The 15,969-nt window shown below is 45.1% G+C and overlaps 1 protein-coding gene across 6 annotated transcripts in view; it reads left to right on the top strand.

Moving 5' to 3' along the window:
• Positions 1-15,969, top strand: part of Ank1 (ankyrin 1) — a 132,151-nt gene that overhangs the window by 98,860 nt on the left and 17,322 nt on the right. For 3 of the 6 annotated variants that reach the window (XM_042679426.1, XM_042679424.1, XM_042679425.1), the window contains exons 36-38: positions 2,043-2,174; positions 3,263-3,409; positions 14,692-15,229. In XM_042679426.1, coding sequence (XP_042535360.1) covers positions 2,043-2,174; positions 3,263-3,409; positions 14,692-15,229 — 817 coding nt within the window. The remainder of the gene's footprint in view (positions 1-2,042; positions 2,175-3,262; positions 3,410-14,691; positions 15,230-15,969) is intronic. The other 3 variants (XM_042679427.1, XM_042679428.1, XM_042679429.1) reach the window with 2 other exon arrangements.

The following is a 15,969-nucleotide window of genomic DNA, read 5'->3' as shown; positions in this document are numbered from 1 at the left end:
TTTTCGCCTCAGCTGGTCTCAAACTACCATCTTTCTGATCTCCCCATCTCAAATAGTTAGAATTACAGGTATGAGCCGGGTGCCGGTGGCTCACACTTGTAATCCTAGCTATTCAGGAGGCTGAGATCTGAGGATCATGGTTCAAAGCCAGCCCAGGCAAGAAAGTCCGTGAAACTCTCATCTCCAATAAACCACCAGAAAACCGGAAGTGGCGCTGTAGCTCAAGTGGTAGAGTGCTCGCCTTGAGCTGAAGAGCTGAGGGACAGCACTCAAGCCCAGAGTTCAAGCCCTATGACCGACAAAAAAAAAAAAAAAAGAATTACAGGCATGAGTCACTGAGCCTAGCCCCGAGAACTGATTCTTGACATTACAAAAGACTCTTGGATTTCTCTAGTTTACCTTGTCTTAACAAATAGACAAATTGAAATTCAGCTCAGTAGAGTGACTTACTTATTGAAGCTAGCAAGTGAAAGAATCTAGAAAATCATAGCCAGGTGCTGGTGGCTCACACCTGTAATCCTAGCTACTCAGGAGGCTGAGATCTGAGGATCGCGGTTCAGAGCCAGCCCGGGCAGGAGAGACCGTGAGACTCCTATCTCCAATAAACCACCAGAAAAACCAGAAGTGGCGCTGTAGCTCAAGTGGTAGAGTGCTCGCCTTGAGCTGAAGAGCTGAGGGACAGCGCCCAGGCCCAGAGTTCAAGCCCCACGATCGACAAAAAAAAAAAAAAGAAAGAATCTAGAAAATCAAACAAATAAGCAAAACAGACACACACAACACATCACCATCCTTCAAAGGTAACTTGTTAAGGAAAAGGAAGCAAGAAAGGCAGTTTGTGTGTGTGTGTGTGTGTGTGTGTGTGTGTGCGCGCGCGCGCGCACATGTGCGTGCATGCACGTGCGTGCAGGACCTGGGTGCTATCTCTCAGCTTTTCACTCAAGGTGGCACTCTGCCATTGGAGCCATACCTCTACTTGGTTTTGGTTGTTAATTGGAGATAAGTCTCACAGACTTTCCTGCTCAAGCTGGCTTGAAACCACAATCCTCATATCTCAGCCTTATGAATAGCTAAGATTCCAGGCATGAGCCATCCACTCCTGGCTTGAAAGACTTGACGCTTCATTTATCACCCTGGCTATAGTTGAGCCTATGGGACTTCTTGCCAAAAACAGGAGAAGTCTGACTTTAAAGGAGGCAGATGTACAAAGAGAAAATATCCAGAATGTGTTTTATGAAGCAAAGGCCCTAAAACTTGATTCTCTTACACTCCTTTTTTTTTTCCTTTTCTTATTGTTATCCTTCATATGAGTGAACTTCCCACTCATTCACTCTGCATAGACTCTGCTTTAGACAGACTCGGAATCCTTAGCCATAATTGCTGAAACAGAAGTTCAGAGACTATTATTTCTTTACACCATGGTGGGTGGGGGGAAGTTGTCCTGTGCATGTGTACACATACATGTGTGTATGCGTGATTTGTGTGAGTGTGCATTGCGTGGGTATTAGAGAGGCATGTTCCGATTCACACTAGCACTTCTCCCCATTCTTCCTCATCTTTGAAAGTACACTCTGGGGCACCTCCATCTTCTAAACACCTATGCAGGAGCAATTGGTGGAAACAAGATTTCAGTATTAATAACACATTTTCCTGGAAATGGGTGAACAGAGACACCTTTCCACTTTCATTGGTTCCTGAAGGAGAATCTGTGGCCTCTTAGCAGTAATATGTATTTGTCGGCAACCCATGCCTCCAGTTCCTTTTCCAGATTAGCTGGGTGACTTGTTTGTCCTAAGACTCTGGAAAAGTAGCTGAACTTCCCTAGAGGCTTGTTTCCGCCATCATCTGTTTGAAACCAGGAAAGCAGCAGAAGAGGGCATTTGTTTGTTTATTCTTTCACTCAGCACCTTGCCTGTTTTCTGAATCCTCAAAGGGGTAACCGTTTGCAGGTCACCAGGTCTCCCTTGATGAGAAGAAACATGGCATCATGGAGGTTGTGTTTTAGCAATCTGGGCTCACAGCTGCTCTTGCTTTTCTGTCTGCAGAGTTGGCCCGGGAACTGCAATTCAGTGTAGAAGACATCAACAGGATCCGAGTAGAGAACCCTAATTCCTTATTGGAGCAAAGTGCAGCCTTGCTGACCCTCTGGGTTGCCCGGGAAGGCGAAAATGCGAAGAGTCAGTATTGTTCAGCTGCATGGCCTTGCTAGACCTGCTCCTTGCCAAAGGATGTCTTCCTTCCAATTCCTTCCTTCTGTTGACCTTGGCCCTTGTGCTCTTGCGCTGTTACACTTTTTTGCTTTCTCTGTCTCTCTCTCACACACACACACACACACATACATATGCACATACGTGCACATGCACGCATGCACACACACACATATATACATATACACATACGTGCACATGCACGCACACACACACACACACACACACATATACACACTTGTGTTTCTCACAACATTCACATGCACAGCCTATCTTGGCCTCAATCTTTCTCCTGTTCTGAGAGTAAGATAACATTTTTCTCCCTTGTTCCCCTGGATGAGGTGTAGATATAAGATGATGTATGCCTGCTCTCATCTTCAAAGACTTCCTGAATTTCTCAACCAAAATAGTGTTGTTATCTCAGAACAGAGGTGGATGGGACAGAAACCAGCCCACAGCAGCTTTCATTCTCCCAGGAACTTCTTTCCCCAGCCTAGAGGAAAGATTGGCCTTGATCTCTTTTCTGAGTCTTTTCCACCAACTTCTCTGCAGCACTAAGAGGAAATTGCATCTCAAATCAACTAGCCAGGACCCAGAATGTCAAAAGGACAGAATCCAGTCATCCTTACCCTCATTCTGTCCTGGTATTCCTTCCCAAAAAAAGAAAAGGGGGAAAACACTCTTTTTTTATGCTTTTAACTGGCCAGTGAGGGACTAGGGTTGTTTCTCAATGCTAAAGTCCTCGCTTGGCATGTGTGACATCACTGCTGCGATCCCCAGCACTTATCCCAGAGGTGCCGGGCAGGGAGTGGGAGGAGGCAGGGGGAGCGGCCACCTTTAGTTTTTAGAAAAGATCTACTGTAGCAATTAAAAAAAAAAAAAACCAAAAACAACTTCCCCAAAGAAGCATTTGGAATTGATTCTTTTTGAAAAACTTGGTTACCTCTCTTCTTCCTCTTCCTCCTGGCCCAGTTTTCAGGCTGGCTGTACAACCTTCCCTATTGCTCTTAAATGACTAGAATTCACTCCTCACGTGCCCTTCTTTCCTTTCCTGGCAGTGGAGAACCTGTACACTGCCCTGCGGAACATTGACCGGAATGAGATTGTGAACATGTTGGAGGGCTCTGGCCGACAGAGCCGCAACCTGAAGCCAGATCGGCGGCACACAGACCGGGACTACTCATTGTCACCCTCCCAAATGAATGGTGAGTGTCCACGGGGACTGAGCAGGACTGAGCTGGGTCCCATCTTTCTAGTCATGGGTACAGATAGCCCCTTCCTAAAATTTTATCCCCTAAAATCATCTCTCTCCTGGGGGGGGTAATATTTAATTTGCCAATAATGAACTCTTCCCAGGGAGAGAAGAGGCCATAGATAGAGACAGGTGGCACACCTGTGCAGGTAGGGGTCCTCCCCTACACTGCCTGCCTTTGTACCCATGAGCTAAGCACTTCCTAGGCCCCCACTACCAGCCCTGAGGTCCTGGTAGGGCCTGGTATGGTGGGAAGTAGCTGGCTACATCCTCACCCTAGTCTGCCTTCATTCCATGGCACTCTTCCCAAGGCCTCCTCTCTTGAGACATCAGTGTTTCTATCTGCAAATGTTCAGATGTTGGGAAGCCAAGAAGGTTCTGACCAGAGTCTGGTGTGGATTAGCTGAATGGTGTTGAAATCTCCACTGTGGCCACTTCTGAGGCTAAGCAGTTTCCTTTCCTTTCAGTCTATAGTCTCTCTTCCTCCTTCTCTCTCTCAATCCTTCACCCTTTCTCTCCCTTTGCCTCTCCATCTCCCTCCCTTTCCCTCTGTCTCTTCTTCCTCTCTCCCTCTCTCTTCCTTTCTGTCTTTCTCACTCTCTTCCTTTATTTCCATTTCATCTATTTCTCCTCACTCCTTTTGATGTGGTTCAGCATGGCAGTGTGCCCAAGCCCAAGGAGAGAAAGCCCAGAAGTCCTGACCTTTGCCTCAGCGGTTCTCAGCTGAATCTAAGGACTGCTCCCTGCGATGCAGCAGCCACTGACTGGGGGGCTCCTCATGTTTTCCCCCTTCATTTGCCCTCTCCATAGTCAGTGGACACAGAGCAGAGGTTCCACGTCTGCCTCAGCCTAACTCAAAGGTCCAGGAGCCTGGGGTTCTAGCTGCTTCCTACCTGCCACTTTTCTCCTGATTGGCTCAAAGTTCTCTTCTTCTTTAAAATCAGCTGGTAGAGTAGAGTTCCTTAAATTCCTTATAGACCTTGGGGAAAAAATAAATCATTGTGTAAAATACCTAGCGTGGGGAGGGGAAATATACATTGATGCCATTCAAGCTACTAATTCTCAGGAACACACACACACACACACACACACACACACACACACACACCACGGGCATGTAAATCAGGAACACACACACACACACACACACACACACACACACACACACACACACACACACACACACACACCACATGGGCATGTAAATGTCAGCTTATGGTGAGTTCATGATGATTAGGCACCAGGGCCTCCTTCTGCCAGGCAAGAGCCTGTGCATGCTGAACCTTCCCTGTTCCTTCTCCCACATCCTGTGTCTCCTAAAACATGCCATCTAGGGCCACCAGACACAGGGCTCATCTGTTGGTTGTGTCCTGTCGCCTTTCTCTTCTGCCTCTGACCTCATCCTGACTTCTGGTTTGCTCATTCTCTTTTACTTCTTGTCTCCACTGTCTCCACCTGGCCAAGTGTATGAGAGCTGTCAATCTCCACAGTTGCATGTAATGGACTTCCAGTCCTCCCCTTACACGTCTCCTAGCTGTCTCCATGGGCATCTGTGTGCGTGTGTGCACGGCGTGCTGTCTGTGTCACTTTGTATGGCTGCCGACTGTGTGCTCCGCTCACTCTGCAGGTCCACATTAAAGGGTTCCATACCCACAGAATTGTAGCTGCTCCCCAGAGGACCTGGTCGGAGCACTGCAGAAGACTCTTCAGTAGACAGTTCCCCTTCACCAAGGGCAAAAGGAAGCAACTGGGAAATTCTGCAAACATTGGGAAATCTAAGTGACCAAATACCAGCCCCTTCCTGTGTGGCATGAGCGTCTTACTATCCCCATCCTATTTCAGTCAACTTAACGTCCCTCAAGGTTTTCTTTTTTGTGTATTCCTTACTTGTGTACCCAAAGACTAGCAACTGTTAGAACTCCTTGAGTCTGAATAAGGAGAATCTTCATTGGTGCAGGACTCCTGGCAGCTGGCCTAAAGATTCTAACGTCTGAGCAGTCTGAGTAAGACCAGGTCTCTGTGCTCCATGTCTGGCACCATGGCCTCTGCTGCAATGGGCTAGTCCATTCAGAAAATCATTGTCAAGCATCAGCTACATGCCAGGCACTGTTCTAGGCAGAAGAGATCATGTCAATTCTCAAACAAATAAGGAAGCCAAACAAAACTTTGCCTTCATGGAACCTACCCTCTGTTAGGTATGCCAATAGCATAATACATGAGAGAATCATAATGCTCTTAACAGGCCAGGAGATTTAAACAGTTTAGTGGGACAAAGACATGAAGGAGATGAAGAAGTGAGGTAGGCATGAACAAAGGATTCCCTGCCTGTGCATTCACAGGTAGCAAGGGATCTGAGGAGCCACAGGGGCTGAGAAAGGAACAAGAGAGAGAGCAGACTCCGAGAACTGAAAGAGAACAGGTGGCCAGCCCTAGAGCCTATCATAAGGAGATTGGATTTTGCCCAGTGAGTTTTGAACAAAAGAGTGGCATGATCTACCTGAGTTTTCAAAGAGCTCTCTTCCTGCTCAGTTAACTTGGTCCTGAATCAAATGTATCTTTAGTTCCTGCTTCTCAGATGCCCTCCACAGCCCCTCTCTGCAGTTTTCCTCTCTAGCAGGACCTAGCCCCTTGCCCTGCATGCCCCTCCTTCTGCCCAAGCATATACTACAAACAGGTGCCTGGCTTGGTCCTTTCTGCCTTTCTAGGCATCAACATTAGCATCTTGTACTTTGCAGTCCCACTTCCTGTGCCTTTCTGCTCTGGAAAGTAGGAGCTGGCAGGATCTGAGGAGCAGGGTGAGGAAGCAGAAGCCTCCTGTACTGCCTCGGGCTTTCTCCAGGGGAGAGCCACATGATACTTGTCCTGGTACCAGCCTAGACCTGTACACTTCAGTCACCACCATCACCTTGGCTCTTTTGTGCTATGCTCATGTCTCTGCTTCTCTGGGTCTCTTTCTAAATTCACAGGACTCAGGACAGCAATAGGAGAAAATCTGGTGGTGTTGGGTATTAGGGCTCTTCCAAGAGGAGACGTCAGAAAAAAGATCAGGTCAAAAGGCCAGTTAGTACTGAGTGCTGGTGGCTCACACCTGTAATCCTAGCTACTCAGGGAGGCTGAGTTCTGAGAATAGTGGTTCAAAGCCAGCCTGAGCAGGAAAGGCCATAAGACTGTTATTAACCACCAGAAAACCATAAGCAGTAATGTGGCTCAAAGTGGCAGAGTGCTAGCCTTGAGCAAAAAAGCTCAGGGACAGAGCTCAGGCCCTGAGTTCAAGCCCTACAACTGACCAAAATAAATAAATAAAAAGCCAGTTATTGTTTCCTGCCTGGGAGAGAACTATCCCAGATTCATGGAATAGATGTAAGGGAACAATATGCCCATAAAGAAAAAACTTGGCATGTTCCTGAAAATGGAGCAGATTTCTTGTATGAAAGATAAAACTGGGCATCTCACACCCATGTTGACTCTATTTGCTTTCATGAATTGACACATATTCATGTCTACTTGGAAATAAATCTTTTTTCATTTGTGTCAACTCCTAATGAATACATCTAGTGAAATGTGACTCCTGCCGTAGTCTCGGCTACCTGTCCTTTTGCTGGCTGCTGACATTAGTCTAATAAGATTATTACTACATCTAGGTTAACAACAAGCCAGGTTGACGATCTGAGATAAGGAAGGACTATTGGACTCTGTTCTCCCCCATACAATATACATAGCATCCTCTTTCCTGATTTCTCCAAAATTAGAGAGAGGCCTCTCAGCTGAGAGACAAGCCTCTAGAAGAGACTTAGAGAAATTGGGCACCCTGACATTCAGCAAAGGGTACACAGTAGATCTTTCTGTGGACTGGTTTCAACTTTGGGAAACATTCCTTATAAGGATGTGTTAGCAGTAATGACCATTACTCCAATCTGATACCAGCAGCAGACATAGAGCTGCTGGGAGCCTCAAACCGAAGTCTATGGGGAGAGTGGGGTCCTCTGCACCCTGAGGGTAACAGCACCAGGGGAGGCTGCATACATGCTTTCTACCTGTTTGGGTGGAAAAGTTGCAAAGGATCCCCAAGAAGAGTCCCAGATGTCCTGTGGCCAGCAAAGCTATGTTTTCCCAGTCTCTACAAGTCTTGCTAAGAGTTCCATGAGTGACAGAATGGTCCTCTGGCCATATCTGAGAAGCTGATTATAGTGCATTCTTATTCCAAGATGGGGTGACAGGGACAATAGGTATGCCCTCAGGCTCAAGGCAACTAAAAATAGACAAAATATATGAGACAGTAGTTCTCAAAACATTGGTTGTCAGGCAGCAAGGAACAATAACCTATGGAGCATGGGGAATAAATGAGGTAAGTTCTGTGATGACCTGGATGGCCTTGAAGGTTTCTAGGGAGTCCCAGGCAGTCTTCCTGGGTTGAGGAGACTAAGCAGCTAGACTTCCCAAGATAGAGGAGGACCAGAGAAGAGATAACTGAAGAGAACTCAGGATACCAACAAAGACTCTCTGACAAGTTTTACTTGATCAGCTGTTCCTAGAGGTCATATTGATCACACAGATATTATTTGGGGGCAGAGAAGAATCTGAAATCAGAAATGTCAGGGTTGGTGGCATAGCTCAAATGGTGGAGAGCCTGCCTGGCAAGTTCAAGATCCTCAATACAAGCCCCAATACTTCCAAAACATATAATAAAATAAGAAGGGACTAACTAGCCCTAGCTTGAGTAATGCTCAAGACCTACCTGAAAGCAAATCCTGAAAGCAAAATACAAAAGCCTAAACAATTTAACTATATAACAAACAAAGGCTCAAAAATATTAATAGGACTCCAAAAAATACCCAGCACCTAAATGAGTAAAACTCTCACTGTTTAGTAATTGAAGATTAATGAAGAAGCAGGAAAAACCAACCCATAATAATCAACTGGCCCAGAACTGATAACAATGAGCAGACAAAAATGGTAGAATAGTATATGTTCAAAAAGTTATGTAGAGACATTGATGGAAAACAGTTTGTAAAATTTCCAAACTGTTCTTCTACAGATAAAGCATCTTTCTTTCTTTCTTTTTCTTTTCTTTTTTTTTGCCAGTACTTGGACTTGAACTGAGGACCTAGGCACTGCCCTTAGGTTTTTTGCTCAAGGCTAGTACTGTATCATTTGAGACACAGCTCCACTTCCAGTTGATTTTTTGTTTTGGTGGTTTTTTTTTTGGGGGGGGGGGGGCGTTAATTGGAAATAAAAGTTTCACAAATCTGCCCAGGCTGGCTTTGAACCATGATCCTCAGATCTTAGCCTCTTGAGTAGCTAGGATTACAGATGTGAACCACCAGCGCCTGGCTTACAAGGTAAAACATCTTAATGTGCAGATGAGAGGTCTACTGCTTAGACTTAGACTGCAGAAAAAAAAGATCAATGAATTTAACCACAGGAATTTAAGGGCTAAACATTAAAATAACCAAGAGCTACAGTTAATGACATATCAAAATAAATAAAATATGTCTCAATAAATCTAAAATATTCAAGTCATACACAATGTTTTTTGCCATAACATAATGAATAACTGATTGATAGCTGGAAAACACCAAATAGTTAGAAACTAAATATGTCTAAATAACCCATAGATCAGAAAGTAAAGCAAATAGAAAATTAGAAAATATCTTCAACTGAATAAAAAAAAAGGCAAGTCTCAAAATCTATGAGATGCTACTAAAACAGTACTTAGGGAAAATTTTAAAGCACATACTGTCTCCATTTAAAAAAAAAGATTAGCTGGATTTGATGCCTGTAATTCCAGCATTCAGGTAGCTGAGACAGGAGGATCCAAGTTCAAGGCCAGCATGGGCTATGTATCAAAACTTGGTCTCAAAAATGAAAAGAGAAAAAGTCAAAAAGAATTCTCCAATCAATGGCAAATTAAACCCTAAGTCAGTAGAAAAAATAATGAAGACCAGATTGGAAATTAATGAAACTGAAAAAAAAAAAAAAACTGTGGGAAACCCATGAGACCAAAAGCTAGTGCTTTGAAAAGATCAACAAAATTGATGTGCACACACACCACCACCAACACCACCACCAGACTGTGCAGGGGAAAAAAGACAAAAATGCTTGTAGCCTGTTGCCAGTGATCGCCACGTGTTAGTTCTAGCTACTCAGAAGGCTAAAATCTGAAGATTAGGGTTCAAAGGCAGCTCAAGCAAGAAAGTCCATGAGACTTTTATCTCCAGTTAACCACCAAAAAGCTTTTTTGTCCTAAAGACAATAAAAATAATAATAATATAATTTTAAGAAAAATTGAAGATATATTGACAAATTCCTAAAGACACAAACTATCAAAGATTACGTAGGAAGAAATAAACTGAATTGACATAGGTAACTAAAATAAATTAGAATTTATAGTTTAAAACATTCCTGTGATGAAACTCCAAATCTAGAAAGTATCACTAATAATTTTACCAAACACTTAAAAAAATAACTGATTTAGAAAATATAAAAGGAAATAATGCCTTTCTGGTTAATTTTATACCAGCATTACCCTGATATTGAGAAAAAAAAACATATTGCAAGAAAAAGAAAGCACAGTCTAATATCCTTTATGAACATTTATACAAAAAAGAAACTAAACCAAAATGAATTTGGATTAATTCCATACACTGTATGTAAAACAACTCAAAATGGATCTTAGGTTAATTGTAAAAGTTAACAGTGTAAAACTGCTAGAGGAAAACAAAGGAAAAACAGAAATCTTAGGTAAGGTTAAGATTTCTTAAATACAAAACCAGAAGTACAATAGGATTGTAAGTTGTACTTCATCAGAGTTAGAAACTGTTCTTCAAACTGTTTAAAATTAAGTGACAAGATACAGATTAGGAGAAGATATTAGTAAGTGACATTGGATATAGAATATCTCCAGAATCTATAAATAGCTCTTAAAACTCAATAGTAAGAAAACAACTCAATTTTTTGGGGGGGGGAGGGGTCCAGTCATGGGGCCTGAACTCTGGGCCTGGGCACTGTCCCTCAGCTCTTCAGCTCAAGGCTAGAGCTCTACCACTTGAGCCACAGAGCCACTTCCGGCTTTTTTCTTTTTGCTTATGTGGTGCTGAGGAATCGAACCCAGGGCCTCAGGCATGCAAGGCAAGCACTCTACCACTGAGCCACCTTCCCAGCCCCAACAACTCAATTTTTAAAATGGACAAAGATTTGTAGACTATACAGATGACAAATGTGCATATGAGATGATATTACACATTATTATTAGCCATGAGGGAAAGGCACAGTAAAAGTACAAGTCATTACTCATACCTAAAACTCTAAGTATTCTGGAGACTAAGATCGTGAGGATGAAGGATCAAGGCTAGACTGGGCAGAAAAGTCCACAAGATTCTATCTTCAACTAACCAGTACTAGAGGTGTGGCTTACATAGAAGAGCATCAGCTAAGCGAGCAACTTGAGCAAACATGAGGTTCTGAGTTCAAAGTCTAGTACTACCAAGAAAGCATATACATATAGATATATATACATATAGATATATGCATGTATCTATATGTATATATGTGTGTGAGAGAGTGTGTGTGTATCCATTCAGAATAGCAGCATTATTTGTAATAGTCTCAAATTGAAGGCTACCCAAATGTTCCTTAGCAGGTAATTAGACATCCAAACTGGCATATACAGTGGCATATGGTTCAGCAATATTATTGGTGCATGTAGCAGCACAGATGGACCCCAGGTCATCAGGCTAAATAAAAAAGCCATAATTTTATTTATATAAAATTCTAGGGAATAAAGTGATGAGTAGTGGCAGAAATCAAATCAATGGTTCCTAGGGAATCATTTTGGTGGGGAGGGGAAGGAGGAGATTATAAAGAAGCTTGAGGAAGCCCAGTGCCAGCAGCTCACACTTGTAACTCTAGCTACTGTGGAGGCTATGACCTGAGGAGAGTTCAAAGCCATCCCAGTAAAGCAAATCTGAGGCTCTAATCTCCAATTAACTAGCAAAATGCCAGATATGGACCATGGCTCAAGTGGTAAAGCACTAGGTTTGAGCAAAATAGCTAAGGGTCAGCACCTAAGCCCAGAGTCAAGCCCCAGTGCTGGTGCGTGCATGCATGTGCACGCATGTGCACACTCGCACGTGCGCGCGCGCACACACACACACACACACACACAAGGAAGCCTGGGTTGGAGTGGCACTGTCTTTTTCTGTGGTAATCATGGCTGCAGGTGTGTCCATAGGTGCGTGTTTTCTGTATTCAACTATACCCCTGTAAAGCTAAGTACCTTTAAGCTGTGTAACTTCAAGTTGCTAAACCTCTAGTTTCCTAGTCTATTAAGTAGGTGTGATATGAACATTCCTTGTAGAGTTGTGGTGACTATTAAAGAAGACGTTAGCAGTGATGACTGGATGTGAGCAACCTGTTTACTTTAGCTGTTAACATCTACAAGACATTCTGCTAGTCATGGAAAATGACTCTTTGAGTCTTTTCCTCTGCCTTCTCTAACAGTGTTGGTTATTATGACATGTGTATAAAACTATCTCACACCCTTTTTAGAATAAAAAGGGACATATGTAAATTAGTTGACAGTAGTTTGTAAAGTAAAAGACCTTTGTAATCTAGTTTTTTGCAGATCAATATTTTTTGAATGCTGGAGAAATAATAAACTTGTCTAGGAGAGAGAGAAAAAAAGGAAATTAGTCAGGCTCCCGTGGTGCATGCCTGTTATCCATTATCCTAGCTAATCAGAAGACTGAGATCTGAAGATTTCAGTTCAAAACCAGCCTGGGCAGGAAAGTCTGTAAGATATCTCCAATAAGCTACCAAAAAAAAAAAAAAAAAAGAAAGAAAAAAAGAAAACAAAAAAAAAACAGCAGAGCTGTTGCTCAAGTAGTAGAGTGCTAACCTTGAGCAAAAGTAGCCAGGGATAGCCTTTAGGCCCTGAGTTCAAGCCCCCCACCTCTCTCTCTCTCCCTCTCTCTCTCTCACACATACACACACACACACACACACACACACACAACATGTTAGATATATTATGCTGAATAGATGCTCAATAGATGATGGAGACAGTATCATATTGCTTGTAAGAATAATTGTGGTCACATGACCTTTTCTAGGGAGAGTGGAAGGTCAATGCCTCTGTCTTTCCAGATCCTCAAGTCTTAGCTTCAGACACAATGGCTGTTAGTGTCACAGTGCAATGTGACCTACCCATTTCTCCACCCCCAACTCCTTCCCATTCCTTGTTCCTCCTGGTTTGGGTACTTAAGGTGAGGGGCACTGCCACTTCACCAACTCATGGTCTTCCCTTTTCCCTTAATTTTGGGACCTATACTCAGAGGTGGAGGTCAGTCATGAGGAAATCTCTGGGAAGATGGAGAGAGAAGGCATGCCATACATGGCCTGGCTGCTGGCATGCAGGGTCTACAGGTAACTGTGAGCAATAGTGATTCGTGTACCTGAGGAAGGGCATTCTGTTCTGACTTTTGTGTCCCTCAAAATCCAAAGAGTTCTGCAAAAGTCACCAGGGCCAGTGGGTCCCCAGTCCTGGTCTAGACAAGTAGGAGGAAGAGTTGACCACCATCTCTGTCATCAAAGGGTTTATAGTTCTGTGAGCTGGCCCAGTGAGGGGGCATTGGGTAGGCTCAGAAATGAGAAGACTAAGCTGAGTTTTCCCTATCTGAAAGCTGACATAAAAAAAGAACCTGTCTGTGTGTGTCTGTGTGGTTTTATGTTTGTAATCCCAAGTCATTTAGCACAACATAGTGTCTGGCATGTAGTTGGATACTGGTGAGTTTGGGGCTAGAAGCAGTGGGTGGATGAGGATAAGTGGAGTCAGCTCTGGCAGAGGGAGAGGCCATGGGACAGCTGTGCTGAGATCCAGATCTGATAGCGCAGAGGAGGCCACTTGGCCCAAGCACACAGGACAAAGACCTTACCTGGCAGTCATGGGGGGGGGGGCAGTTGGTATGACTGCTGATATAAGGTTTTGGACACAAAACAGGAGGAGAGTGGCTGTTTAAGCAGCAGAGAAGTTCTTAGAGACTATATCCCCCCATACACACAAACTTACGCACCAAAGACCTTTAGTTCTGGATCCTCAGCAATTGTAGGCATGGCACACACCTGCTCCCTGGCTCAGACAAGCTAAACTGAGTAGAAATTCCTATCTTCTAGTTTCCTTTCTTACCACTGATCAACACTGCAGCAGTTAGAAGCTTTCTTGTGACTCCTGGCTAGAGGAGGACTGAGGAATCCCTGGTAAAACCCCTATAACTCCCCCCCCACACACACACACACCTCGCCACACACTGCAACAAATCCCAGCACCCTCTATGTTGTAGTCACTTCTGGACCTCAAGCAGGCAGTGCCAAAGCAAATCACTATCAGTGCCTCACATCTGAACAGGCAGCAGGTGTAGTCAGATGCATGTGACTCCAGCTGGGCACTCGGGGCCAAGTGGAGCTGGGAGGATGACTCAGGGCCCACGGAAAAGAAGCTGCAGGAAAGGTGCACCTTGTGCCCATGGTGCCCTCTGACCTTGCCCCCATTTTTGAACCCTTAGAACCCTCACCTGTGCCACTGTAGATCATTCAGAGTTTCTGGAACCAATATGCAACTTGAGGAAAAGTCACTTCATGCCAAACCAGAAGCCTGGTTCCCATTTGACCACCGCACTGAGGTCTGTGGATGTTCAGTGTACCCTGCTAGACCCCTCCAGGGCAGCCTGGTTACTGACCTTGGTCCTGGGGGGCCTGCACTCTCCCTTTAAAGTATATTCCTAAGAGGACCTTAACTAAAGACTGCTAAAGTGAAGTTTTGAGAAAAAAAAAAAAAGCAACACTTTCTCCTGCCCAGTCGTGGAGAGGTGGGGCTTTCATCTGATCACACAGATCGGAGCATGAGTCCTTTGGATAAAGCCTTCTTTATCTAGTGCTCTGAACTGGATAAGAAAGAATTCCAATCGCATTTCTTTGCCCTCTGGCAAAGGAGCCACCTTTTGTCCTCACTCCCTGGCTGCCCCTGCCCAGTTCAGAGTCTTGTTTCTCTTGCCAGGAGGTCCTGGCAGCAGCCACAAGGCCTGAGCATTGGACTTGGAGCTTGGAAAGACCCCCACCCCCACCCCGAATGTGCATGCCTCTCTGTGGCCGTGCTTGTGTGTGCGTGTGTGTGGACTTGCACGTGAGTGTGTGTGACAAAAATCGCTTCTGGAGCATGTTGCCCTCTGTCTGCCCCTCCAGGTTACTCCTCGCTGCAGGACGAGCTGCTGTCCCCTGCCTCCCTGCACTACGCGCTTCCCTCTCCGCTGCGTGCAGACCAGTACTGGAACGAGGTGGCCGTCATAGACGCCATCCCACTGGCAGCCACGGAGCATGACACCATGCTGGAGATGTCTGACATGCAGGTGTGGTCTGCCGGCCTCACACCCTCCCTGGTCACTGCTGAGGACTCCTCTCTGGAGTGCAGCAAGGCCGAGGACTCTGACGCCACACAAGAGTGGAAGTTGGAGGGGGCGCTCTCAGAGGAGCCGCAAGGCCCGGAGATGGGCTCTCAGGACCTTGTGGAGGACGACACAGTGGATTCAGATGCTACAAACGGCCTTGCAGATTTGCTTGGCCAAGAGGAAGGTCAGAGGTCAGAAGAGAAGAGGCAGGAGGACTCAGGTGCAGGGCGGGACTCAGAGACTGAAGTGTCTCTTGTTTCAGGCCAACAGAGGGCGCATGCCCGAATCACAGACTCGCCGATCGTGAGTAAGGTGCTGGAAAGGAGCCAGGACAGGTAAGGGCTGGACTGTGGTAGCCAAGGTCTCTTTCGGCTTCTGGGTGATTTTGCCTGGCAGTGAGCACAGAGAGAAAGTTCCAGTGCTTCCTTGAATAAATCCACTGTGACACCAGTTGCATCTGAAGCCACCATACCTTTGAAAAGAGCTGAGACATGCAAAGGCACTTGCCTGCCCAAGACCCCCTCCTGGGAGTATTCAACAGGAAAGACACCTAGAGGTGTTGGAGACAAGCAAGAGCATACTTAGGAGATGGGTCATCAGGGTTGGGAAGCTGAGTCTCTACAATGATGCTGAGGTGCAGTGCTCTGGGCTCTGGTCATCATTTTGTGCTTATTGTTGAAGGCACCTTTAGATACCTAGCAGAACCAAGACCCAGGGAAGTTATTCACATGTATCATACAACTTTCATGTGATTGCTGATAATGGAGGCCTCTCTACTGATCTCCCTTGAACAAGAGAGACTGGAGGGCTTACCTAAGCCAGACAGTATTTTCAAGGCTTAATCAAGAATTATTCAAAGAGCAGGTAGTAGCATGGCAGTTCAGACAGGTGGCTCACACCCTCTGCAGATACTGGGAATCCAGAGTGAGGGCCACACTCCTTGGGTTTCCACTCTCCCAGCAGAACAGCTATCAGAATCCTGGCACTCTGCTGATCGCAGACCAACAAGGGCTCAGAACTTATATGGTCCCTTATAAGAGCACAGGCATGAGTCAGACATGAGCTGAGAATCTCT

This window comes from Dipodomys spectabilis, unplaced genomic scaffold (genome assembly GCF_019054845.1).
Source record: "Dipodomys spectabilis isolate Male_0828 unplaced genomic scaffold, ASM1905484v1 ptg000052l, whole genome shotgun sequence".
Classification (NCBI taxonomy): Eukaryota; Metazoa; Chordata; class Mammalia; order Rodentia; family Heteromyidae; genus Dipodomys; species Dipodomys spectabilis.
Note: the sequence above shows the minus strand (reverse complement) of the source record. Positions and strands in the feature narration are given on the sequence as shown.